This window comes from Phyllopteryx taeniolatus, chromosome 10, assembly GCF_024500385.1.
Source record: "Phyllopteryx taeniolatus isolate TA_2022b chromosome 10, UOR_Ptae_1.2, whole genome shotgun sequence".
Taxonomy (NCBI): Eukaryota; Metazoa; Chordata; class Actinopteri; order Syngnathiformes; family Syngnathidae; genus Phyllopteryx; species Phyllopteryx taeniolatus.
In genome coordinates this window covers 27,671,791-27,698,750 of record NC_084511.1, presented here as the reverse complement: position 1 = coordinate 27,698,750, position 26,960 = coordinate 27,671,791, and the positions used below count along the sequence as shown (strand labels likewise).

Sequence of the window (26,960 nt, the reverse complement as noted above, 5' to 3'; positions counted from 1 at the left end):
GAGCCGTGCGGAGGTGAAGTGTGTGTGTGTGTGTGTGTGTGTGGCATAGCGAGAGTGACAAGGCCTTTGTGTGACACGATCAAGGGTTAGGGGTTTGGAAGACCAAAGAAAAGCAAGGGAGAGGGTTAGGACAAAAGAATCGGGACACACTTTTGAATCAACGGATTAACCAATCAATCGGGAATGGACGTCGACTGCTTAGTTGTTTATTAGTCATCTTATCAAGATATGAAGGATAATTCATGTTTCCAGTGTTTGCGGTAACTGTTTCTGTGGGAGTTCAATGTTCTCCTCCTGGTGCAGGGCCCATCAAAGGCATGAGTGGATGAGTTTGGTGCGGAAGAACTAGCCTTGGGGAATGAACCGGAAAGGACAATCCCGCAGTCACACGGCGACGTCTTCTCACGCTTTCCTTGACCTTCACTTTACTCGCTGAAACGTGTCCCAATACCTCCAGTTCTGATAAAAGTGCCAGGTTGCGCCTCGACCTCCCCAAAGGATGATGATTGGTTGATTGTTTTTTGGGGAGTGAAAGAAAGCATAACTGCGTAGGATCGATCACATTCCTGTTGGCAGAACGACCACGTATCCTGACATATTTGTTCGTACTTCCTCCTCCGCTGCCACGAAGCACGCCGATCGGCTCGTTTGTTCTCTTGTTATCTGCTCTACAGCCACTAAAATGAAGGCTGAACTCCACAATTTCTTCCGTTTTCACGTCCTGTAGAGAATTCCGACGAGACCGAACACTTGTGCCCACGTTGTCCCGTTCTGATAAAAGCGCCAGCTTCCTCATCCACCGCCACAAAGGATCGTGATCGCTTCACTTGTTTTGGACAAGGCCACAAATCCTTCAGAACTCCGCAACGTCTTCCGTTTTCACCGACTTTGGGCGTTACTCTTTTCCAGTTCTGATAAAACTGCTCCCATCTAATGTCTGCAAAGTATTGCGGATTGGTTGGCTGGTTTTATTGCAATTAAGGCGGAAGGCTCCCAATACTTGACTTGTCATTTTGCATGTAGATTCATTTCCGCCTCTTGCACTGTCTAGTCAACTCATTGTTTTTTTTGTTTTATTTTTCGTTTTATTATTGCCGCATTCGTGGCTCTTTGCGTTTGTTTGTAACGATGATGTAACTAACCGCAGTCGTTCGGGACCGAAGCCTTTTCTCTTGTCAGACCTCGATGAGCACGGCCGGCGGTACTGACGTGTCCGTAACATTCTAATCAATGACTGCGTGATCCATTTCTGTATTTTTTAAAGAGGATTAAACTAGCAATTCAGCTCTCTTGTCTCCACAAAGGATGCCAATTAGTTCGCTTGTTTTTTTTGCAGTGCGTTACAATTTTTGACTCCCTGTCGGCCGAATGACCACGTCCCAATACTTTAGGCCAGGTCGTGATAGCCTGGCTCTTCATGCGTGTATATGTACTGCATGTGTGAATCGTAACTAGGTGAGCCTGGCTGTGCCTCGGGGGAGTGACTCCTCGCTAAGTGGACCCTAAAAAACAGGAAGGAGGAGGATCAGGCCTGCTGCCTCTCCACAATAGTCTTAATTCAGCTTCTCACGCACAGCGGTATCATGGCCTGCACAGGCCTGGAAAACGCGTACGCGCACACACGCATGCGCACACGCCGTCACAACTGAGCCTCCCTCAATAGACGCCATTCAGCTCGCTGACAAACGAGGACAATGGAAGAAACGGAGGACGTGTCTGAGCGCATCAATCTGTAGTCCGCAACATCTTTTCCTTCCTGCCATGACTTCAGGTGATATCACATTTCTATTTCCACACTTTTACTCGTTGACTTCACTTGTACGACTGAGGTCTCACTCACACACACACACACACGGAGGACGTGTCTGAGCGCATCAATCTGCATTCGCCATCATCTTTTCCTTCCTGCCATGACTTCAGGTGATATCACATTTCTATTTCTACACTTTTACTCTTTGACTTCACTTGTACGACTGAGGTCACACACACGCGCACACACACGAGTTACAAGGCCTCCTTTGATGTATCAGAGCCAGCAAACTGCATTTATTGTTCATGTAATCCCAGTTTATCTGGGTGAATGGAACAGGTGCAGGAGCGCTCCCTTTGTCCAAGAAGGTGGAAAAAGTAACCATAGGCATGCAGTTGGATGTGCGGGCACCTGTTTTTAGGGGGGAGGGTGCGCCCGGAAGGACCGGGAAGGCTGGAAGATGGGCGTATTCCAAGCAGACGCGTGTCCAAACGACACGTTGGGCGTCGTCGGCGTTCTCGGGGAGCGACTTGGAGACCACACGGTCGAGTTGAGAACGCCATAATAAATGATACAATACGGTACGAACGTTAGAAGGAAGTGGTCACCTGACTGTGGCCGAGTGTGTGGAGTGGTTGGCCATTTGGCTGGACATCCTGTGAGAAACTGTGCCTGCGTACAAAGCATAACATAACATTAACTTGCGGTTTCTTAGAAGCGCACTCCACTTGGGAAGTTCGCGAGGGAAAATAAAGCACCCTTGCGAGGAAGACGTAACTGATTTTAAGCATGGTGGAACACCAAGCGGAACTTACCCATGCGTCCGTCGTGGGGAGGACTGATCAGCGACAATCTGGTGACAGCGACAGGCTGACACACACAAAGTGATCAAACTTGACTTTGTGTCTTCAAGTTTTACAAACCGCACGTGACTAAGCGAGCCTTACTTTCTGGAAAAAACTCAGTCGTTCATCCACCTCCATGTTGTCAGCGCTACCGGAAAAATGAGACAAAACAATCAAAGAGGTCCTCAAAATGATGATCAAACTCTAGTCGAAGTCCGTTAAAAAGTACGAGCCGTGGAATTTGCCCAAAATGCCTGCTTCAAAGTAAAATGGCCAACTTCCCGTTGAATATCGGGCATGGGTCCTTTGTGTGTTCTGGTATGATCGAAATCTCCAGCAAATCTCCAAATTGTGTGTCAAGCAATGTCAACGTTTTTCTAACATTCCAGGCGGTGCTACTGAATGAGTCTTGGAGCGTCATGTTTGGAACTCCGAAAATACAGTGCTACCCTGACTTATGAGTGCCCCGACTTCCGGAATCGCTCGGGCGATTTTTTTGCCTTGACTTGCGGGCAACGACTGAGCTACGAGTGAGCTCCAGGCTCTCCGTCGCTCCAGCGCAGGGGAACAAAACAAACAAACAAACAAAAAAAGAGCAATTAAGGTGGATTCATTAAAAAAGTGGTTTTATTTACAAACACATATTTGGAACAAACATTGCTTGACATCCACACGGAACGCTCACTTGGGCTTTATCTAACATAGCGTCAACGTCATTCGCGTCACGTTTTTCAGGGACATTTTTGCTGTAACCCTGCCCTCAGTATGGCTAAATACAAGTTAGTCTCTACGGCATTTAGCCAACATTTAAAGGCACAACACACAAATGAGTGTGTGTTTAGCCAGTTTATTTCTGTCCATTGTCTTTTATGTTTCTATTTTACAGTACAAGGCACCACTTTCATTTTCACCAGGAGACACACACGCACTCCCACACGAAAAAATATTCTTGGCCCAAAAGATGATTCAATCGCTTGGCTAACTTGGTAAATTGTTAGTAAACAATGATTCTACTGCATTTAGATAATCCTTCAGTTAATACTCTTTTCAGATGATATGTATGGACTTTACGAGACTTTAAAAGTAAAGCAACACAAATTAACTCGACTCTCGGCCTTTTGCGGAGAGGAGCGAGGCCTGCAGCAAAAGGTGCTGACTGACATCACGTCTGCCATGGGTCACGGATGAAGTTTTCGTTTCGGCGCGAGAATCTAAAAGTCATGCAGGATAAAATAACATTTGCGCTGTTAAAACCCAGGCGGCCAATGCGGGCCTGAGTCGATGAGGTCCTGGAAACCCAATAGGCATTGGCGACTAAAGCCAAGCAAAACCTCAGGTGTGTGTGTGTGTGTGCGTGCGCGTCGATAGCTGTGGGGCAGAGCAAAGATCTACAGTGGCTAAAGCTAACATAAGACGTCAGGCGTGGTTCGGATTGTGTCAAAGCGGGATCACGGCACTCACATGTTGCTGGATGAGGAATGTCTGGAGAGCGACACGGGAGGGCTAAACGGGATCTGCAGGACTGAAGCAAAGGAGGAACAATTACACACGCATGCGCGTGTACACACACGCAACCATTCAGAATACTCATTACGAATTACACACAAAGGCAAACTTGACTCTTGACAGCTTAAAAGACGTGTATTATTTGAGTAATGATAACAATTATCATTAAGACTCATCATCCCTGTGATTAAGACTCCATGTGGGTGGTCACCGTAACGTCTGCCGCTTTGTTTGTTGGATTTAGAGGTTAGCACGTCTGTCTCACAGTCAGGAGATCTGGGTTTGAATCTCGGTTGTCTCCGAGTACCGCGTTGTGCCACGTTCCACAAACGTGCTTCTTTGATTGACACTGTCAATTATCCGTGGGTGTGAAGGTTTGTTTGTCTATATGTGCCCTGCGATGGACTGGCGAACAATTCAGGGTGGACCCCGCCTCTCGCTCAAAGTCACCTGAGATAGATTCCACCTCACTGTAGAAAATGGATGGGTGGAGTGTTACTGTATAGTTTCTTTTTAACCACACACTGACTTGGGGACTTGAACAGATGAATTGCATTTCCATTCATTGCAATTGGAAACATAACACGGAACGAATTAAGTTCGTAACCCTGAGGTTCCGCTGTATTTTTGCCTTCTAAACATGATTATTTGTATTGGGCGTCATTGTTAGATGGTCTACCTTGTCGTCCATGCGCGCTTTGGGAGCCCTGGCTCATATGGGACATCGATGACGACCTTAAACTGGAAGAAGAACACAGAATAAACCATTCATTTCAGTTCAAAACACACAAAAAAACATGTTTTCACTTTAATTCATGAAAAAAATTAGGTCAGGTCAGACAATTAGCACTGGGGTCAGAAAGTCCATTGTGACATGAGACTTTAATGCCACGTTTGACAATAAAAGCCATGAAACGACTTCTACGATGATGAAGTTCCTGTTTTTTTTCCTTCTGATTGCAGAGAAAGGGAGGTCGGCAGGATGATCCCCGCGGCGTTCCAGAGGGAGACAAAGCGGGACGATGCCTGCCGAGATTGTCAGTGTGCCAGTATGTTTTATTCAACATGATGCTATCGATCGCCACCGAGTGACGATATTTGAAAAAACATTTATGGGGGGGGGGATTTCATTCAGCTTCTCTGGGAACACCTTGTTTAAACAGTTTAAAAACAATAAAGCATACTTTAAAACAGAAACTCATTCAAGTTCAAAAAGAAGTCCTGTTATGTTTTGGGTCAAATAGACCCACTGTAAAGTTGTGTGTGTGTGTGTGTGTGTGTCGTAGTAGTTCACCTAGAGGCCTAATAAGTGTAATCAACCATCATTATTGCTTGAAATTGTGAATAATTGACGTAATAGTGCCATATAAACAATATTTTTTGATTTTTTTTTTTTTTTTTTTTCCCGTGATACTTTTGGATAAGGCAACACGCTCCGGGTCAAACTGACCCAGGGACATTATTACCATTTCCTGAGAAACAAACATCACAGAAGAGTTGAAAAAAATAAAAAAAACTCCTTTCACCCTTCTGTGATGTTTGTTTCTTTGGTTACACCAAGAAAAACTTGTCAGCGGTCATTGTGATCCACGTTTTAACCTTCATTTTTTTCCCCCCAAGTATTATTTCTTGGGAGCCGCGTGCTTAAGAATAAATGTGGCAACTGCGACACCAAGCGGTGGAGAAGGGAAATGCATGCGACGAGTGACAAAAATGTTCATCATTTGCATGTCTTCAGCAGCAACGTTAAGGTGTTACAAATACCTTTGAAGTGAATATTCAAGTTTAGCGATGTAGTCGCTCTGTTCATTCAGCTTCCTGTGATGGAGAAAAATTGTTGATGATTTTTATTTTTATTTTTTTTAATCCCCCCAATGTTAATAGTAACAGATGATTTGACTCACTTGGCCATGTGCTGCATTTCCTGCTTCATCTTGAGCCAGCCCTCCTCCAGTTTCTCATTCTGTTTTACATATATAAATAAAAATAAATAGACATAAATGCATGTAAAATACGTTCAGGCCTGGCCAGAGAAAATGTCTCACCCTTTTCTGGTAGTGTGCCTGCAGTTTTCTACCATGTTTGGCCTGGAACATTAGAACCTGAAGAGAGCAAACAGTGGAAACTGCTATACCAACACAGTATACACAAACCACAACATTAGGTGCACCTAATGTCTTGTATTAACTGTGACCACCATGAGCACCAAATTAACACTTAAATACACTGGAACCTCCAAAAGTAAAAGTACACAAAGTATTGTACACTGGATAACTTGCAGTTAAGACAAGTCAAATGTCCTTACTAACATTGGCTGCAGTGTTGATAAAGGTTTCATGATGCCGATATTTCAATTTACAATATTTTCCATGGGAAAAATCAATTTGGAAATTAGAACGTGCCACAGAAAACAATTGTTGTTGTTTGTCAGCATTGGATGTTCCGCTGTACATTTAAATATAAAATATGAATACACTCTGAGCTCACAACTATACAAAATGGATGTGAAACAAACTTTTCTGATCTCTGACAAATGTTTGTTTGCCACACTGTTGATGTTGGCAAACAGGGCCTTCACTTCCGGGCGGCTCTAGACAGACAGACAGACAAACAAACAAACAAACAAACATTTATCAACAATTGTACATTTGCAGGTGTCATTTTACAGGAGAACATTCCATCTTTAAGAAGTAATTACTTGGTCAGTAAGAGACGACACTTGACATTTGTTGTTGCAGATCAAACACTTGCTTTGTTGACCTAAATGAAAAGACACAAAAATATGAATATGACATGACATGGGAAAACATAGATTCTGGTCAAAATAAAGCTAATTTGTGGCCACGAAATAGCGATAACGTCCACACAAAATGCTGGTTTGTGGCAAGGAGGTAGCTAAAACGTGCACACAAAATGCTGTGTTGTGGTCCAAAAATAAAAAAGTTGTGCCAACAAAATACCATCGTGTATAAAACAGTGCTAACCGGCGGGTTGACTTGGACGTCTGGGTAACCAGATGGAGCGCACCTTAGCTTCAAACTGCAATTGGTGAATGATGGCCCGTTTCGACCGAGGGTGAGCTCGATTTGTTAACAGCTGTCCAGGAGTGATGAATATTAATTAGTAATTTGTGCACACATTATACCTAATTTGCGGTCACAATTGAGTAGTTTGTGACCGCAAGGCAGCATTTTGTGTGGACGTTATATCTCTATTCTATTTTTGGACATTTTTATTCCCCACATGACATTCTGGGGCTTCGTAAATGCGAGCTGTATCAAAAGCTAAGATACTAGATGCTCACTTTTGCCATAGAGCTACGCATACACAGAGATAGTAGTCTGAAGACGTCTGCTGTCAGATTTGAACACTTTTAGAGCTAAAAAGCCAAATCTTATGTAGTATAAAACACGTCCAATAGGTGTCTCTGTTTGCCCAAACGTTCGCCTCCGCCCGCTCAGGTGAACACCTAAAAGCCCATCAAAGTTTCTATACGCTTCCACGAAGTGTTTACTGTTTTACCTTTGTGGTAGCAAACACTGCACACAACATGGCCGCAAGACGTGAGGGCCATTCGGCGCTCGGACGAGGGCGGAAGAAAGCAGGCGTTGCAGCAGACCCAGTGCGACATGTTCCGGGGCCCTCCTGTTGTGGACGAACGCGGAAAGTTAGCACCCTTCCCTTGCTAACGGCTAACGCTACCTCCCGTCGGTGGTTTAGCCAGTTAACGTCTCTGGAAGCATTTCAAAGCTCATATTAGGTTGAATATTTTCCTTATTCGACCCTTTAAACAAATAAGACTTGTAAATTAAGTCAAACTTACCCTGTAATTGTTTTCTAGCGTAAGCGGCGGCGCTTATACCGATGTTAAATGTCGATTAGCTCAAACTAAGCTAAGCTAAATCGGAATCGGGTCGCAAATGAAGGTGGACCACCGCGGTAGTCACCTTATCGCCTTCCCCTTCTTTTAATTCACCCCTATGAATTTAGTTTGCCATAAAACCGTCTATTTCATTCATGTGTGGTATTATATAACGCATTTAGGCAGCCCGACACAACGCAGTTGGACGCTTGCTGTTAGAAAGCGGAGTTGCCTTAGTGTCCTGCTATGTTAACACACATTTGTAGTAGTTATAATTAGTTGTTGTTGGGTTTTTTTTAGTCCAACAAAATTAGAGCCACCCACACATACACTCCCAAGACAGAAAGAGCCTCAAAACCAATGTGTTGATGAAACACATATACAATATAGTCAGATAAAAGTAATTCAAACCTGCTTTTGAATGGTTTCTATACAAATACAGTAGTCGGGTGTCTGGAGTGCCAATTCAACAACCAAGTGAAGCTGAAGTTATCAGTCTATTTTTGACAAAGTGTCTGTGAGGGTGGCCTTGCAAATTGTGACATCAAAGCCCTGTGAGTTTCTCAAACGGTGACGGGGCAGCTAAGCTGTACAAAACAACCAGTTTTGCAATATCAGTTCAAAGACGAAAGGTAAGCAGAGCTGCGGGTTGAACTCAGATTAGCACTAGCTAACAAAGTTACCAGCATTAGCTTCTGATAGTATATTATATGAGATGATATATTATATTATATGTGTCTGCATGACACAGATCCGCCCCTAAAACGAATCCATTTTAAATTATTTTATTTATTTATTTATTTTAAATTTAACCAGGTTGGTCTCATTGAGATTAAAAACCTCTTTTTTAAAACAAGGCCTGGCAAGACAGGAACCAACAAAAAACATTAAAATAAAATAAATACTAGGGCGAGAAATATGTAAAAAATCTGTCTATAATTCTTGTCTATCTATAATCTAAATCTATAATGTCTCCTTCATAGCCATATACAGTACACGTTAATAACTTCATGACTATTTATTATTCTAAGGCAGGTTTTCACAAACTGAGGGTCAGCATCTAAAATGGGTAATTTCATTTCTGCCTTTTGGTATCATTCTTTTATGTACAGTGTATGTCAATGTTATAAAAATATTACTCTGAGAATTTTAAGGTCCTGGGGAAGAAACAAGCTTCTACTAAAACAGTTTGGAAAGCCCTGTTCTTAGATATAAAGCTAGAAGTAATCATCATAGCAGTAATGTACAAGTAAATGACAATATGTTATTTTCCCATCATCGTCTAGCGCCGATCAGACGAGCTTCTTGGCGATAAAGAAATCCTTGAGCCGCTTCATCTGCCAGAAACCCACCGAGAGCAGCAGGAAGGTCTGCACCACAGCCCACCACAGCACGGTACTGTTTGTGTCTTCGCTGATCTGACGGAAGGTCTCTTCCTTTTCCTGGAGGCAACAACAACCATTTTATACACGATCAGACATACTGTGACATACTGTTTGTGCGCAAGTCTTTTCTTTTTTACACGCCTGGCTTGCAAGTATGCACATCCTCCCGTCAAGACTTATGACATGCCCATCGTTCGTAACCTAGAAAGGTGTGCGCAGCCACCGAGGAGAGTGACTCACTGAAGTATGAGGCTGGCTGTAGATCACGGAGCATAGAGTTTTCCAGCGGCTTGTGAATGCCATAGAAATCGATTTGTAAAATGCAGGACACTCTAAATATTCAATACTTTCCGTAGTGGACAGACAACAGGAGCAGAGTTATTTTTACATTATTTTCCTTTTAACAAGTAAGCATCACGGTGGAAACCAATCACGGCTAACCAATACCCGAGGTATGTGCTTCCAAACAGCAAAAATGTTGCCTCACCCACAATTCTACTTGAGAAAAGACAGTGAGAGGGCTGGCAACAAACATATGGACCAGCTGAGCCACGCAGTTTGATGGCTCATTTTGTAATGTTAAATTGTTAAACGTTTCAAATGATGGTGTATTAAGGATTGTGTTGACTTTTTTTCCCAAGAGAAAGGACATACTGTATTTTTGGGGTATCTTGTTTAGTATCAGGAGAATAAGCAAATCCCAGAAAGGGGAAAAACAAACAAACAAACAAACAAACAAAAAGAACTTAATGAATGAATAATGTCATTGTTTGCTTTTTTTTTTAAGCAAAAGAGAGAAAATAGAATATTTTATTGTCAAGCTCTATCGGCTTTCCCTACTCTCTGGTAATCCTGCTGCTTGGTAATGTAGACCATCTGGTCAATGAGATGTTGCAGGCTGTATTCCAGCGTCTTTAGGTTGTCTTTGGCGCCGTCGGCTTTGGGATTCATGACGTGCTCTCCTATCTGAACATCCAAATGCAACTTCTGCCGAACACAAGAATAAACATGATTGTTTAAACAAAAAAAAGCAAAAAAAATAATGAAGCCTTGTGTGATTGGTTATGTGTGTTTGCTGGTCTCACCAGACGCTCTCCAGCAAAGACGGAGAATCTGGTGGAGTTGGTTTGGAAGCAGAGGAAGTGCTGACCGGACGCATGCGCTGTGAAGGTGAATTTAGCGAAGATGCCATAGCGTTTGCTCATCAAAACCTAGTGGTAAGTGCATTACAAACAGAAATAATGACACATATAAATTGTTCTATGATATTTCAAGACATTCAGTGGAACCGTTTAAGTCTAATGCGAGGACTGGCTGCTGTACAATATAATGGGAGAAAACTGCCAGATAGTGGGATCAGTTTTGTCTGTGTGTGAAGAATGTCATCTCTTAAGCATTACTGACAATCTCTACTTGGGATGGCCATCTGACTGAGTTTCCTTAATCAAGCATGTCTGTCCGAAGGCAAAGGTTCTGTGGTTGTTTTACACGCACAACATTTAAATGTCTTTGTTTTACGGTTACGTCAACTCAATGAAACTGGGAGTGTCATAAGCAGCTTGAAGCCTCTTATTAGACTCGCTACCAAAACGGCCACTTGTTGTGAAGTGAGTTGAGTTCACTGCCACCATAAATCGCTCGTACTGTATCTCAAATTTTTGCTCCCAAGTCAAAGCGAAACAATGTACTTTTCCTGAGACTTGTGAATGCCGGCAGAATCAATTTGTCAAATATAGCACACTCTAAATATGAAATACCTTCCGTAGCGGACTGACAACAAGAGCAGAATTATTTTCCTGATAACAAGAAAGCATCACAGTGGAAGCCGTTCACGGAGTTGCGCTGAACATTGCAAAAGACACGAGGCCCATTTATTTGTATTTTGTCAAATATAGCATACACTAAATATGAATTCAATGTCGTGTATGTAAAACAACCACTGAACTTTTGCCTTCGAAAATTCCGCTTAGCAAAGCAAAAAATCAGCCGAACGGCGGATCGTATCTTGAAAAACTCGAAACTCAAGTTACACGAACCTCAAGGCACCACCGTATCATGAGCATTCTTAATTTTGGGGCCAAAATTCCTACACAATGATGCAAAATTCTCATCACCAGTTACTGTAAACGTTTGATTTCAGTTATGACTGACAAGGGTGGCACAGCCACTTATGAGGTTCCGGGGGCAATTACTTTTTCACATTCATTTACTTGGGTTGTCTTCGTTATCTATTAAAATGGGTTTGATGATCTATGACATTTGAGTGAGATAAATGTACAAAAGTATCAGGAATCAAGCGTGGGGAAAAGACTAGACGGCATTGACGGTATTTTTTTGTTGTTGCAAAAACGTCCTTCACTGTACCTCATGGTTGGGATCTCTGACCGTCACAGTGACGCCGAGTTGAGGCGAGCGGGTGGACGACTTCAAGTCCCACGGCTGCAACAGGAAATATCCTGAGGGGGAAAGAGATACGCTCAGCTGAGCCGCCTGCCGTAAGTCATCACGTTTGACAAGACACGCTTATTCGTTCTCAGAGGTTCTCTGTCTGTTTTGGGCTCATTCTTATCCCCTCTCCAGGACTCACCCGTCACCAGCATGTCCTCGGGAATCTCCTGAATGACGCATCGTTCCTCCTGCTCGCCCAGATCGAAATACATGGCGGCCGCCAGCGTCAGGTAAGCCTGCAGGAAGAAGCCAGCCCGTCGTAGCCTCATGGTCACTCCGCTATGGCCTATTAAACAGAATTTGCCTTGGGAGGTACAATCAAAAATACAACTTAATGGGTTTTCCAAAAGACCACAGCGAGTCTGTGCGGGTGGCTGCCGAGTCTGAGAAAGTCACAGGTGCTACTTTGCGTGACGAGACATGGGTCAAATGGTGTGACTGGTTCATTTGCCAGCCAATAGCAGCAAAGCAGTTTCCTCATGGGCATGTTGTTTCCAGAAAGGTATAAAATCATCCAATTTGTCATTTGTCATTACTCAATAAGAGTACTCTGTCTATCTAAGGCTGGATTTACACTGCAGGTCCAAATACCCAAATCACAATAAATGCCGTTATTAGAATTTCTTGACATCATCATCATCATCATCATCATCATAATAATAATGAAAATGATGATGATGATGATGATTATTATTAAATAATAAACAGTAAACATCAACAAGTAAATAATTCAAGTATTAAATTATTACTATATTGTCTTTAGTTGATAAATCTAAGTTGTCCACATTACTTTAATGGCAGCGGTCAATTATTTTATTTAATGATCGACATGCCTCTAATGTACCAAATTTACATCACATTTGTACTGTACAATACACCCCTAATGAGCTAAATTTACATCATATGTAATGGTCCCTGTTATTGCTATAGTTTAGATTTACAGTTTTGGCATTTCACAATGACTTTTATTCTTGGAAAGTAAAAAAAAAAATGAATTAACCCCCAACACGAGTTTGACCGATCAACGCGGAATTGAGTGGACATGTCTATTATAACCTGGCGTACGAAATGGAGCCATGCCCGAAGTTGGCCATTTTGGTTGGAAGCAGCAATCTTGAGCAAATTCCAGAGCTCGGACTCCATCTAGGGAATGGGCCGACGGAGCCCCGATGACGCTGTGTTAGCTGGGTTATCTAAATACAATTCATGTTAATGTTCTATTTTATTATTCTTCCTTTTTTAAATTCAGAATGGACTCAGATTTAATTCCACGACACCATGTACAGTGTGAAGATGAGGACATGCTAGCCTTCCTATTCCAAATAAAATTCATCAAAAATTGCTTATTTGGAAATCGAATCAGGCGGCACGGTGGCCGACTGGTTAGAGCGTCAGCCTCACAGTTCTGAGGAGGGGGGTTCAATCCCCGGTCCCGCCTGTGTGGAGTTTGCATGTTCTCCCCGTGCCTGCGTGGGTTTTCTCCGGGCACTCCGGTTTCCTCCCACATCCCAAAAACATGCATTAATTGGGGACTCTAAATTACCCGTAGGTGTGAATGTGAGTTCGAATGTTGTTTGTTTGTATGTGCCCTGCGATTGGCTGGCAACCAGTTTAGGGTTTACCCCGCCTTCTGCCCGATGACAGCTGGGATAGGCTCCAGCATGCCCGCGACCCTAGTGAGGATAAGCGGCTCAGAAAATGGATGGATGGATGGATGGAAATCGAATCAATCGTAAATTACATATTCTATACAGAGTGACTACAGAAACTGCTAGGTTAGCTTCTTGCGCTAGGCAATTTGTTGCATCTACTGTACAATTAATCTTAAAGGGGGTTTGGTTTTTTGTAATCTGAACAAATCCGATTACGTTCGAAGGCGCCACTGGCGTAAGGATCACTCGTTTTCTTCTTACTGACTCAATCCAAATCCCAGATTTATAGAGTACCGCGAATACGTATAATCCACGCTATTTGTCACAGAAGATGACTGACAGGCAGCGTACTTGCCTTACATGAGGTCATTTATAATCTAAACACCCACGTCCCCACAGAGAGTAGATTCTCCTCTCAAAGTGAGCATCTGCTAAAGTTGTCATCGTCCTCTCACACTCAAGTCAAGTATCACAACTCCGTGTCCTCCCACACCTTGGTGTGAATGCTGAATCAATATAATCTTTGGCAGCCATATGCAAGTCGGATAGATCTGTCGTTTACAGAATCCAAAACCATTGATTGCGTGTGTCATAATGTTTTCAGTGCAGTTGTGGTCACACGTTTACGTAGACTCGTCATGGGGATGACTTTTGTATTCATTGTGGGCTTTTAATGCAAGAATTCAAATAGCTTGTACATCTGTTTGAATGGATTATCTCAGCATCTGCAGCTGGTTGATCCATCTTACATTTTACATAATCACTGAGTTCCTTGGACTTTCCTTGTTGTTCTGAGTATTGGTTGATCCAATGGGCGCTGTCAAACGGTGGCAAAGTTGCTGCACTTGATAGTGATCACTAACCAGTATGAGTGGAGCAGTAAGACAGAAATCGGGGTTTGGTGGGTACCTTGGGTTTAAGGTTACGGTCTGGTTTGCGTATGGCACAGTAAAGCTATGATTCCCAACCATTGTGCATCATCAGGTGTTCCGCGAGAAATAGGGACGTACGCAAATTCACTGAATTTCCAAATGTATCTCTGTTCATCGATGTAATTCAGTGATGTAGCGTGACAAACAGAACAATGCAATGCTCTTCCACGAGATGGAAGGACAATTTAGCCGTGCATCCACCTGTTGCCATTCATACAACAGAATATTGAACATTTCCAGATTTCACACTGAGGACGGACATTTGTGAGTAAATTGAAATAAGGTCACTATTATATCAGTCGATATCCTTTTTGTGACATTTTTGTTTGGTGGTGTGTTATGAGAATCTATGAGCCTTGGCTTAATAAAGGTTGGCAAAGACTTAACCAACCTACACTACCGCAGTAAAGTCAGAGTTACAGTTCATATTTTTATGAAAAAAAAACAGTATGGTGCTAACTAAATGTGCCTTCTTGTCACGTGACCACAAATCCTAGGGCTGCCGCATAGTATTTATAAATTGATATCGTTGATATTGTTGATTTTGAGATCTTACTGCAATATCTTGAATGTTCATATCTAGATATCGATACGGTCAGGATTTATCGTTCAGCCCTAGCGTCCTGCGGCATTACACAGCTACACGAGCTTGTTCATTGGTTTGTAACCTCGAAAGACATTTTCTCTTCAGGAAAGTGCGACATCAGTATTTTGTCAAGTTCTCAGGAATAGCGCAATGTAGACACTTTGAACAGTCTGCACTATTTGAAGCACATTTGCATGACGAGTTAACAATTTTCTTGTATTGCCAAAAGCATATCGCTAGCCATTACTTGCGTGAGCCAGAGGCTGAGCTGCACTGTATTTGTTTACATAGTGGATGTGCCAGTGAAGAGGAAAGATATAACCCTATAAACATGACGGTATAGGACTCCTCGTGACATAAGCTAAGGAGATTTCTAAGAAGTGCGTACAGGAACACTTTTAGAGCTGGAAATTGTACCTGCGCTCCTCCTATGACTGCTCATAGTGTCTTTCACTCATTTCCCCTTCTGTCATCATTCAAAGCCAGAAAATTCCAAGCCATTGTGCTATTGCTATTCAAGCTGTCGCCTGCGGTGTGACGAGAGCCGAGGCGTATGCTCTGTTTTACATATTTTAACTGGCATAATTCAGGGAAAAGAAGGCACATTTCTCTGTCTGCTCTGTACATTAAACGGGATTCTGTTGCACGTGCAGCAGCATCGAGTGTGATTTCAAGGCTCGTGAGGTAGATCCTTTGTTTAAAAGTCGGTCAGCACCTTTACCCAGTTTATGGTAACACACGTGTAAGGCTTATTCATGCTCCTAGTACGTTACAATAGATACACGTATGTGTTTTGAACCAGTGGGGTCTTGTAAGGTCGCTAAGCACATCAAGGCACGTTGATTTGCTTCGAATCCCAACACTGCCCCCGACGGTTTTCCGGCACTACTGTGATGTTTGGATCGAACCCACAAGATTCCGGTAGATGGACAGAAATACGGAAGAAACAATACATTTGATCCATATCTAGGGTGGGTCATCGTTTGAATTTGAGCGATTCTGATTGCGGTTCCCTATTTCGATTCCGGTTCCAAACGATTCTCGATTCCGATTCTTTGAGGGGGTTGGGTCAAAAAAGTTTGCATGCTTTAAATAAAGGGTGTCCAAATTATAAACATCTGTTTTCTTAGCGGCCCGGAGCATAGACTAAAATGAACATTTGACTCGAGGTTCAAACCTATGAACTAAAAGGCAATGTGTGTGGAACTAAACCAATTGACATTCATTCATTAATGTAAAAAAGAATTCCTTGGGACTGTTTACATGTGCAAGTTTTAACTTGACTTCCTCTTTTAAGATGGTAGCCTTTTATTTTCTTTTTTAAAATGTTGCTATGAAAGGCTGATTCATTTCCTTACCCACCGATGAGGCAGAAGGTTAGTGTTTGTGAATTTTGTCCCAATTCATTGTAATATAAATGTTTGGCTCACCCAGTTAACGCGCGGTGTAGGCTGAGGCTCGGCGCGGGTCAGAAAGCCTCCTTTGCGCAATATAATCTTGTGTTACACTGAGGCGACTGGTCATTCATTTGAACAAAGTTGAGACACACTTTTGTTCGCCGCCGCCGCCGCTGTTGGTCACAAGGACATCGTTGTGCACGTTCTTCTTCGTTGGTTTATGTCGCTTCTTTGTTCTTTTTTGCCACCTCTTCTTCACGGCTGGAGGACTGGGCATCGAAACTGGGAACCGACATTTTTAAATTTGAACAGTTCCGGGAGAACCGGAACGTTCCAATCTGTTCCAATCAGTTCTCGATTCTCGATGCCCAACGCTATCCTTATCTAACGTAGAGTATGAATGAAGGTTAAAAAGGTTTACAATGACATTGCAATTCTTTAATATTATAGAAGCAATTCATCCATATTACATGGTACACATCTTGAAACCCTCCAAAGTCTGATGCCTTAACTATGTAAGTTTGATCAACATTTTGGGAAAATATAAAGGTGTGTCTGTTTCTTCTTTGAGTCCTGATATTGAACTTTTTTTCTGATTTGTATCTCTTGCCACTGGCGCTGTTCAGTCAAGTCGGTTTGGAATGTTTGACAAGAAGAAGTCGGCTATTGAGTGAAGAGCCCCTTACCTCCTGCAAAATCAATGAACCTTAGCGAGGTCTAGAATACATTGTCAATTCTTAAATTTGAAAGACATTTTTGGTGACCGTTTCAACACACTTTTATTGAGCATACAGATATCACATTTGTTTTACATTTGCAGTACTGTTTTGTACAAAAATATTTTCTGTAAGAATCCAGTACCTTAATAGCATTACAAAAAAAGGACTACAAATGACTACATTCATATTTGTACATGACAGGTTAAAATCCAGTCAATAAATACATTTTGTTCTTCCATTCTATTCATCCTAAAACCACTTTTAGATCTAAAGGTGACAATACCAAAATACACTTTTCTATTGATCTCAGATCTATGATTAGGATTCATTAGAAGCTTATTTTTACACTGACAGTTCATGACTCAAGGGAATAAACCGCAGACCTTTTGCTGTAGAATCTCCTCCGCCGTCTTTTCCGACCTTGTCGCGCCTTCCGGTCCTTCCTCCCTCTGCCGTCGTTCCCCTTCTTCTCCTGCTTCGTTTCCAGGCCTAGTCATAAGCAGTTGTCTGGGATGCACTTCCGCTCCTCCTCCAGCAGGGGGCAGGGAGCCCCGTTGTTGGCGTGGTGCATGAGAACGTAACGCGTCCGGTGCTGCAGACCAGCTTTGCCGCACTTGCCCTTGCACAGGCCCCAGGGAGACCATGCCGACACCTCGCAGTCCAGCGGCGTTTCTGCATTGCACAATGGTAGACTTTAGTACGGGGGGATCGCCGAGCTGCATGCGCCCCCTTCATTTTTTGGGGAGGTTTACTGCTTTCTAAGATATAAGAACTGACTAATGACGAAATACGAAGAGGAGCATGGTACTTATTTTAGGTCATCGTACCCAATTGGAAGGATTGGCCCCATTCCAATTTCCTTAACCTCCAAAATCTAACCCTAATCTCAAATTCTAAACCCTTACCCTACAAGGTAATAGTTGAAAAAAACCTAACAACTCTTCCTAAACCCCAAACCGCTAAATCTAAATCCTAACCCCAAAACGTAAATGAAAGTATTTGCAAAAACCCCAAACATAACCCTAACCCTAATCCTAAACCTAACTCGAACCGATGACCCTATTCCTAAACCCTAACTCCAACCCCAAATCCTAAACCCATCCATCCATCCATCCATCCATTCCCTGAAGCGCTTATCCTCATGAGGGTCGCGGGTATGCTGGTGCCTATCTTGGCTAACTCTGGGCGAGAGGCCGGGTACACCCTGGACTGGTCGCCAGCCAATTGCAGGGCACATATAGACAAGCAACCATTCGCGCTCACATTCACACCTACGGACAATTTAGAGTCATCAGTTAACCTTCCGTGCATGTTTTTGGAATGTGCGAGGAAACCGGAGTTCTCGGAGAAAACCCACGCAGGCACGGGGAGAACATGCAAACTTCACACAGGCGAGGCCGCATTTGAAGCCAGGTCCTCCGCACTGTAAGGCAGCTGTGCTAGCCAGTATTCCACCATGCCAAATCCTAAATCCCAAACCCATAAACGTAACACCTGACCCAAATCCTAACCTCAAACCCTGAAGAGGTATATTAGAAATAACCCTAACCCTAACCTGAAACCCCGTAACCATAACCCAAAAAGGGAACATTTGAAATACAATAACTAACCTCGAACAAAGACCCTAACTCTAACCCCTGATCCTAAACCCTTAAGCCTAACCATAGGCCCTATCCCCGACTTCCAACCCTTAAAGGGAACATTACAAATACCCCCAACACCTACCCATTACCATAAACTTCTAACTTTAATCCTAACAATAGTCCCTGACCCCAATTTCTCACCCTTAAACGGAATATTAGAAATAACTCCAACCCCTTCACCATAAACGCCGAACCCTAACCTTTGACCCTAAAGCCTAAATGTAACTTGATGTGGTAGTGTTGACTTCCTTTTTTTTGGGCTCTTTTTGCCTGTCGAGTTGGCCACCCCTTCCTCCTTTAACACATAGTGAATCCAGAGATCGGGGAATTCCAACACCTCATCCTCTACATGTCTCACTGTCAGCGTTTATCTGTTCACAATCGCGAATAAGAGCTCGGGACGCCTTTGACAACCTTATAAGAGAGATTGAGTATATATGGGTGTCGAGTAAAAGTAGAAAAGCAGAAGGATGACGCAATGCGCAGAGGCACCACTGAAGGATGGATGTCCTGTTGGATGACTGCGTCAAGGCTGATTCCCTCTTCATATTGCAGGTCCATTAAGGACACAGGGAAAAACGTTAGTAGGCCAAAGGATGAAATACCATCAATCAAACTTGGCCTATATTAGTTGACACCCGTCAATGTATTACACAGAACTGAGTTCAAGGAGGTGATTGTGAATCGGTCGGGAACGTCATGTTTCGGACCCACGGGCAAAATTGAGGGATAAGCGAAAGATAAATCTATTGATTAGGGGCTGTTTTTAAGAACTGAAAACCAGTAAAAACTGCTGTTTACATGACCACAGAGTGTAACAACAGGTGTCCGTTTTTCAAGCCAATAGTATAGTCTGTAAAAATCATTTGCCGCCAAAACAGCAATTTGTGAGATTCATCACCATGGTAGCGTTTGTGCTAATAGCGCTTCAGCAATCCAGCTTCAGTGTTGTGTTACTTGCCAAAGATGGTTTCATCAACATTAGCAACTACTGGCCTGGCATGGCATACGACAGCGTTGCGGAGCTGTGTCACCTGGGATGGTTTTGACAACAGCTGTAATTTGAAAAAGCTAGCGTTTTCTAGGTTGTTATTTGTGCAAACTCTGGAAAACCCTGACTGTTGGGCCCTGTCAGGGTGAACAAATCCGTGTTCTAATTACTGCGGTTTTCCTTCTCTATAACCTTGATCATTGTGGCCCTCATTCTCGTAGCCCTTCCGTCCAACATTCGCGGGAGTGCCGCGCAGTTGTCCGTATTTTTCTCAGCTTTCTGCTTTAGCTCGGTCTTAATCCTTGCAACAGGGAGTCGTAAACAGCAACTGTCTGGGAATCAATGCAGACTGAATGGAGCTTTCACCTCATTAATAGCGGTCCTTGTGAAACATCAGCATCTGCCTCTCATTTTGGGTGGCTGATCCACATTTCGCTGTCATTTTCCAAGAATGAAACTCTTCCATAAGATGCCAGATGTGCCTTTCACCCCTTCTTTCTGGTCCTCTTTGAGTTTTTTATGCCCCTTAATGACTCCCCAATGCTTCCGAGCAGGTCAGCATGCCCTGAGCCTTGTTTCAAGTTTTGGTCATGCATCTCGTGTTGGTTCATAGTTTGTAGATGTGATCTTATGTTATTGTGGTGTTTGGATGGTTGCCGAGTAATCATCTGAAACATGCAGTCCTTTGGAAATAATTAGTGGGTTTAGTGTGTTACAATTGAAATCAAAAAGACTCATCACATGCTTTTTTTTGCATAACAGCTGTTTAATGGCTTATTGATTATATCCCACATGAACTCAAGCTCAGCAAATGAGATTTATATCTGGACATTTGTGTTGAGGACATGTATTCGACCATGCGTGACTAGTTGCTCCTCTGACTTACTTATGAGGTTGTCCTCAATCTCATTCCCAGTTGGCAGCAGGTTGGACTGGGTGGGCTCCACCGGAAGGCTAATGATCTGATTTGTCTTCCTTATCTTGGTCAGCGTTACCTTGGCGATGGGTGGGAGGTGCTTCAGGCGGGGGTAGTAGAAGGAGTTTGCAGGGTGGCTGGGAAAGGATGAGGTTATCTGCGAACAGAGAAGGACAAGAAATGGCTTTAGATCAATGAAGATGTTCCGGAACATAACAAATGTAAACAGACCGAGATATTTGCTCAACCTGTCAAGCTGCGTTATCACAGTTTCATGTTTTATAGCAATGATGAAAACTCCTAATATTTCGCAACTCAGTGTAACGTAGTTGAAATTTGGTCGCTTTCAGACAAAATCTCAAGAAAGAGTCCATCTTTGAAGGACCTCTGGAAAAGGACAAAATTACTCTAAAATGTTAGTTTTAAACCAATATCACAGACTTCCTGTGACTTTTTAGGCATGGCTTCTTGAGGTTTTTTTGTGTGTGTGGGTCTACTCATTGTAGACATGGCTACTAAATTTTGTATTCTGAAGACATAGTAGCTTCGAGGGGCAGAATTTTCAAAAAGTCACCATATTTTCACCAGGGTGAACGAGCCTTTTAGAAAGTTATTCGGCCTCAGAATCGTAACGTCGAAGAGGGCCCTTGTACCGCATGCTCGGGCTCTGAATCTAAAATGCCGGCTTCGTGATCAGCCATTTTCCACTTATCTCTTTGCCCATCGTTGGATGACCTACCTGGGTGATTTTGTCCTGCGGCATGGTCTCAAAGTTGGGAGAGGAGAATGTGAAGCCGTTGTCAGTCCCAGCGTCGTACGGGAAGAGCTCCAGAGACACGCTGTCTTTCCACTGGTCGCCGTCGCACAGGTCCACGGCGTCCACTCCCACGAACCAGTCGGGGCTCGGAATGAGACGCACGATGAACGACAGCTGGAGAATCGATAAACATTGGCGAGAGATTGGCATTTTAGGAGATAGTCCTACTATTCAGGCAATCCATTTGTAAGGTAGGTCACTGAGTGCAACATCAAAGCCTGACGCCGGTTAACACTGCATCCGTTCTAACGTCAAACCTGGCCAGACACATCCCCCCGACTTTACTTGCCCCCGCTGAGCTTTACATAATGAGTCAAGGCATAAATCTGCCTTACGGATGCAGCAACACATGTTGATTGTTGGAAAGTAGTAAAGCTGTCCTTGCGACAGTGTTGGTGATGTATGGCAGCAAGCATTGAGCTCATACGTGCTCCACTTCCCGCTACTTGCCCCTGCACCCCTTTACTTAGGCTTTTATTCAATGAAAGAGCCTTTCAATATTGACCGAAAATTGAAGGGTTTGTCCAGTCCGCCGTCGTCTATCATACACTGACCCCTGACGGGGTCCGATCGAATTCCCGAACTGGTATTTAGCAAGTCAGGTGTGTGAGCGACTCACATAGGAGTGTCTGGCAAAGACCTCGACCACAGTGTTGCTCCGGCCGGTGCCTCCTACGACAGCAGGAGCCGAGAAGATGCCGTAAACGCTCTGAATCTGTTCTCCGGCCTGCTCCACCTCCTTCATGAGCGTCCAAGCTTCGCCTTTCTCCGTGAACTCCCTCACTCCGTTGCTGGCAAAGCCATTACGCTGCCACATGTGGTAGTCGGAGCTGTGGGTCACGCCTGAGGGCAGAGTGAGGAAAGACAAGGAGAATCACCACAGTGTATTTATTACATAGTAGGGGACATTATTCACTTTATATCCAATTTACATTCATCCCTGATAATAGTTCATGCTTATTGGGGTATCGAGTTTGGGAATTCAGGCTGGTGGATCGAGATGAGATCTGGTGCTTATTACTTATCACTTTTTTTTCACAAGTAATGAACCTCATTTGGTTCTCTCACTCAACCAGTCTTAAGTCTTGTTTAACCACCGTTTTATGGCAAGTCAACAAACTTGGCTGCCATACTCCGTACACACACAAAGATGAAAACCTACGCTTTTCACAATTTAGCGGCGTTCATCTCTATTTTGACAAGATCTCGAGCTCTGGGACATGTTTCTCCTCCTGTGACCCCTGGAATGGCCAAATTGACTTCCTGTCGCTTTTCAGGCATGACTTCTTGAGACTTATTTTGTGGGTCTCCTCTCGAGAGTCATGCCTATCAAATTTTGTGCAACTGGTTTGGGGGCAAAATTTCTAAACAGCGTATGAATGTTCCTGCCGGTCCCTGAAACCTGTCCAACTGGAATATACAATGGTTCTATGTGTACTCACCGACAAGGTTGGACCATTGTGCAGGGGGGCGGTAGACGGGATACTGTTTGGGGAACGCCGTCCTCGTCCACTTCCCGGTAAAGGTCAAGTTGTACTGGGCAGGTTCGGAGGCGGTGCACACGGGCACGTCCGTCGGCACGGGCATCGGATGGACGACGTTGCCCACCGTCAGCATCGTGACCACCACGAGGCGGCGGAGGGCCTCGCCGGCGGAGGAGATGCTTGTCGATGCGTCCATGATAATGAGGCGGAATAAGTGGGAAAGGAGACTAAGGAAAATAATGAGGATAGTCTTCATGGAAATGGACAGTCCCAGAAACATGTTCGATTCTTTGATGACTCTAAGTCGCCTATTGCATTTAGGCTATTGACACATATATATTTTTTTCATTTTTGAAATATTTCTTATTTTTTGGCATACAACACTGCTGACTGTGATTGCTGCTGCTCCCATTACAGTCGTACGTATTTACTCAATATTGCTTTGCTTGAGTTTATAAATAGACTACAGTATTTATTGATACACATAGACTTTTTACATACATTTTTTTGCGAGCGACATTAAACGTTGCTGCCTATTCTTGCTGCTGTTCACATTTACATCTGTTTACAGTATATAGTACGTGGTGGTTTATTTGATTCTCAACTGCTTACTGTATATAAAGACTACTTATTGACGTCTTTTGTTACATGTAACGCTGCTGACGATTCTTACTGCTGTTCACATTCACTTCTGAATCGATATCTATTCACGATTGCTGTTGTTTATTTCTTTGTCACCTGTTTATATATAGTTGCTGATGCATAATTATAACGGTGCTGACTGTTCTTGCTGCTGTTAACATTCACTTCGGTATATATATTCCCAAATTCATATTCTTTTGTGTAGTTTCTCCGCTTTAAGATAATCAAACAAATGTAAATACCACCCAAGTAAATGTAAAATTCCGTTTTTCAATGGTGATTTTATTTATTAAGGGCGGCTGGGGGGAAAAACCTACTCAAAGCTACCCGTCATGGCACTGTATGTCTATTTATCGTTTGACAATCAAGAATAAGAGCAAGGGATGCCTTTGTCAACCTTGTTGATTATTTATTTCTCACCTGCTTACAGTATACTGTAGACTAGTTATTGATGCATATTTTTTGCGACTTGCAACAGAGCTGACTATTCTTACTGCTGTTCACATCCACTTCAGTACCTGTCAATGTACAGTCTGCACATATACAGTAGCATAGCTACAGTAGTATTCTTGTACAGTTACCACATACGCATCCTACATTCGTTCATGCAGCATTTATTTCGGTCGCCTCCACACATGATCATGTTTTGTCTTCATGTTTTGCACACGGAAGACGACATTTTAACACATCCAGTCATATTTCACGCAGTTCACATAATTGCTAATATGCTTCTTTAGAAGGCACAAATTCTTCCGCTACTTGCAGTCATGAATACATACTGTCTGCATGCATTTGGGAGTGTATATATACAGTAGTTGCTTAATACTTACTGGTTTTGCAGCGGGTTCCTGATGAATGAAGGGTTGAGGAAAAGAGAGAGAGAGGAGGGGGGGGGGCGGAGAGCAGTGGATGTGGCTGCCGGCAAAAGTGACTGCGAAGCTCCAAAGTCCAATTTCACCTTTTTATGTCTTTTCAGGAGCTTCACCCCCTCCTTCCCTACACCCCCCACGCCATTACCCCTCCTTTTTCAAACTCCCTTGGCTCCATTCCCTTCCTTAACGTGCTCCACTGCGTCCGATCTGCTTGGCAATTGATCCCACGGCAGTTTTACGAAAGACGGCGATGTAAACTACTGCGCTACCTAAAATGTATATAACAACATGTCAATTTGAATGCTCGCAAACACAGCAAGGCAAGTTTGACACATCATGCCAAAAGTATGGGAGGGAATATAACTTAAGATGCCTTTTCAATCAGTAGCACCAGAGCATACCCCTTCAAGGGGACGAAGTCTATATATCTCAAGGTGCCTTTTACACAGAATCCATTTGTGTTGTTTGATAATTGGTTGATTCATTCCTTTGAAAAATGAAATAAAAGAAATATTAGTACAGTGGTGCCTTGAGAGACCAGTGACCTGACTTTCACCTTTTTGAGATACAAGCGCTGTAAGGTGGCATTGAACTCAACTCAACTCAGTGCTCTAAAAAAAAGAGGCTTCAAGCACTTTATTGCCACCAAACTAAACATAAAACTAAGAGAATCACATATTGTGTATTTAAAACAACCACATACTGTAGTTTTGCCTTAGGAAAGTCCGCTTAGCTTAATGCTAACAAACAATGGAAAACGCCATAGACAGGCTAACGATTAGCATCAGTGTTGCGGCATTGTAACCGTTTAAAGGTTTCAGAGGCTTTGTCAATGCCTGTACTGTACGCGCACTCATACAAGGCGCGTGATTGGTTCCCGGCGCGACATCGACCAATGAGAGCACGAGTGGATTTGTCCCTTGAGCTGATTGGCTGCGCATCATCGCAGCCTCACCCGGCATCTTCCGTTGTTGTGTCTCGCCAGTCTCATCCACGCTGTTGTGTTCGCAATAACTTTTTGTAGATATATATTTTATATATATATTTATATTTAAAGGCTCTTTCATTGAATAAAAGCCAGCATATATGAGAAATATACAGTTATGTGCAAAAATCTGTATCGCCTTTAAATGTCATAGTCGAGATGTGGAGCACTGATGGATGGTACCGACATTTTCCTTTGACTCTGTGACCAGTTTTTCCACCTGAAATATTTGGCTCGAGAGTCACCATCCTCGTGTATATAACATTTTATGGCATATCCAGGCCATTTCAATGGGACTATTTGAAGTCTTTTGACCAACGCTTTCTCTCCAAAAACATTGTAAAGTGTGTCACGTTTGAGCCAGTCAGGCCTTCCATGTGGACAGAGGATGCCTTGTCTCTGTTTTACAGTGTGTGATGTTTGACTTCCATCCGGACAGGAAGGCACGATAACAGCTGCTGTTTCTCCTCCATCTCCGAGCCTCGGATGTATGTGTGTGTGCGCGTGTGTCTTTTCGTAATCTTTTAGCCAGGTGTGTGTGCGGAGGCCGGGTGTGGTGCTTGGCTGGAGTAGGTGCCTAGAGGTGGCAGACAACACCAGGCGCTCACGTGCAAACACACAAATATGCCAGCATGCTGACTCAGCCCACGTTTAATATTTTCCATATGCTCACGTTTCTTCTTCCAAACACACATTGACACACCTACACATGTACACGCACACGCCGACACTGTGCCCTATTGCTTTCACTCAACCCCCTTTTTGGATTTCCATCATTTGTTGTTTGGACTGTGGATTTTTGTTCATTTTCACCTGGTGACTTGGGCACTTGAATTGCTTTCAAGACACGGTAGGAAAAGTGAGTGTTGAACTTCATACCTGGAGCTCCAGCTTGCGGAATTCACTTCCAGGTGGCGTCCCGCTTCTGCGATGGATCAGATACTACCGCCGAAGCCGGAAAATTGCCGGATGGAATTCATCCCTTCGAATCTGGAAAATTGCCCGTAATAAAAAGTCTACCCGCCCCTATTCAAATTGTCCTATACAAAACATAAAACCAAGATAAATCATCCCAGAACGTTTTCCACCATTAATGTGAGCTATGATCTACCTGTACAACTCAATTGAAACCAAATAATCTTTTATAGAGGCGAAGTAAGAACAACTGCGTTTTCACACCCTCGTCATAACTGGGAATGTGGCTGAGCTCAGAATGAACTCATTACATTCACACTCCTGTTAAGTGGGAGTCAGCACACACCTGCCACCATTTAAAGTGCCCCCGATTAACCCCAACGTTCATATGTTCTAGTTGGCTTTTCCTGACATTTCTTTGCTTTCGAGAAGCCTGACGGTTTTGTGCGAACGCTGACTGCTATTTGGAACCCTTTATAATTCCCTCCACCCTGACTAAGGTACATTATCTCAGTTCTTTATTTTTACTGCCTCTCTCTAAAATATATTTTTTCTTGTTGAGTTTCAGTTGTGCAGGTTAAATGTCACATTAATAGTGGAAAAACTTTGTAAA

At 43.2% G+C, this 26,960-nt stretch overlaps 3 protein-coding genes and 1 long non-coding RNA gene across 5 annotated transcripts; 1 reads left to right on the top strand and 3 right to left on the bottom strand.

The window, feature by feature from the left end:
* Window positions 1–1,941: 1,941 nt before the first annotated feature.
* Window positions 1,942–8,492, bottom strand: LOC133485136 (probable E3 SUMO-protein ligase RNF212). 2 transcript variants are annotated; one of them, XM_061788521.1, is made up of 13 exons: window positions 8,375–8,492; window positions 7,624–7,746; window positions 6,800–6,861; window positions 6,617–6,691; window positions 6,147–6,203; window positions 6,006–6,064; window positions 5,866–5,919; window positions 4,781–4,842; window positions 4,057–4,117; window positions 2,698–2,743; window positions 2,566–2,620; window positions 2,359–2,422; window positions 1,942–2,279 (listed from the first exon to the last, which is right to left on the bottom strand). In XM_061788521.1, exons 2-13 carry the CDS (start codon window positions 7,730–7,732, stop codon window positions 2,168–2,170), a joined length of 816 nt encoding a protein of 271 aa, XP_061644505.1. In that variant the 5' UTR covers window positions 7,733–7,746; window positions 8,375–8,492; the 3' UTR covers window positions 1,942–2,167. The 2 variants fall into 2 exon arrangements, with proteins under 2 accessions (XP_061644505.1, XP_061644503.1); XM_061788519.1 differs by lacking the exon at window positions 8,375–8,492 and adding an exon at window positions 7,925–8,211.
* On the top strand, window positions 7,755–12,077 carry LOC133485138 (uncharacterized). The gene is made up of 5 exons (XR_009790625.1): window positions 7,755–7,861; window positions 9,250–9,358; window positions 10,437–10,565; window positions 11,742–11,843; window positions 11,929–12,077. It is a non-coding gene; the product is annotated as an uncharacterized LOC133485138 (long non-coding RNA).
* Window positions 8,796–16,507, bottom strand: si:ch211-255i20.3 (transmembrane emp24 domain-containing protein 11). The gene is made up of 6 exons (XM_061788522.1): window positions 16,397–16,507; window positions 11,936–12,100; window positions 11,713–11,804; window positions 10,434–10,559; window positions 10,189–10,335; window positions 8,796–9,405 (listed from the first exon to the last, which is right to left on the bottom strand). The coding sequence occupies exons 2-6, from the start codon at window positions 12,063–12,065 to the stop codon at window positions 9,256–9,258; spliced, it is 645 nt and encodes a 214-aa protein (XP_061644506.1). The 5' UTR covers window positions 12,066–12,100; window positions 16,397–16,507; the 3' UTR covers window positions 8,796–9,255.
* Window positions 16,508–16,897: 390 nt separating this feature from the next.
* spon2b (spondin 2b, extracellular matrix protein) lies at window positions 16,898–24,532 on the bottom strand. Its single transcript, XM_061788446.1, has 6 exons — window positions 24,406–24,532; window positions 22,892–23,160; window positions 22,069–22,292; window positions 21,372–21,563; window positions 20,603–20,789; window positions 16,898–17,754 (listed from the first exon to the last, which is right to left on the bottom strand). Exons 2-6 carry the CDS (start codon window positions 23,127–23,129, stop codon window positions 17,576–17,578), a joined length of 1,020 nt encoding a protein of 339 aa, XP_061644430.1. The 5' UTR covers window positions 23,130–23,160; window positions 24,406–24,532; the 3' UTR covers window positions 16,898–17,575.
* Window positions 24,533–26,960: the final 2,428 nt, after the last annotated feature.

What these genes read in the sequence shown, in the direction of transcription:
- LOC133485136 (XM_061788521.1), bottom strand. Translation starts at nt 7,732, where the DNA reads ATGTCGCACTGGGTCTGCTGCAACGCCTGCTTTCTTCCGCCCTCGTCC. An exon ending in GAAATGCAGCACATGGCCAA is followed by an intron (nt 5,920 to 6,005) that starts GTGAGTCAAATC and finishes TCTCCATCACAG; the next exon opens with GAAGCTGAATGAACAGAGCG. An exon ending in CTTGAATATTCACTTCAAAG is followed by an intron (nt 4,843 to 5,865) that starts GTATTTGTAACA and finishes TTCTTCTTCCAG; the next exon opens with TTTAAGGTCGTCATCGATGT.
- si:ch211-255i20.3 (XM_061788522.1), bottom strand. Translation starts at nt 12,065, where the DNA reads ATGAGGCTACGACGGGCTGGCTTCTTCCTGCAGGCTTACCTGACGCTG. An exon ending in TCTTTGCTGGAGAGCGTCTG is followed by an intron (nt 10,336 to 10,433) that starts GTGAGACCAGCA and finishes TGTGTTCGGCAG; the next exon opens with AAGTTGCATTTGGATGTTCA. An exon ending in AGCAGCAGGATTACCAGAGA is followed by an intron (nt 9,406 to 10,188) that starts GTAGGGAAAGCC and finishes TGTTGCCTCCAG; the next exon opens with GAAAAGGAAGAGACCTTCCG.
- spon2b (XM_061788446.1), bottom strand. Translation starts at nt 23,129, where the DNA reads ATGGACGCATCGACAAGCATCTCCTCCGCCGGCGAGGCCCTCCGCCGC. An exon ending in TCTTTGCCAGACACTCCTAT is followed by an intron (nt 21,564 to 22,068) that starts GTGAGTCGCTCA and finishes TCGATTCTCCAG; the next exon opens with CTGTCGTTCATCGTGCGTCT. An exon ending in GATTGAGGACAACCTCATAA is followed by an intron (nt 17,755 to 20,602) that starts GTAAGTCAGAGG and finishes TGTGCAATGCAG; the next exon opens with AAACGCCGCTGGACTGCGAG.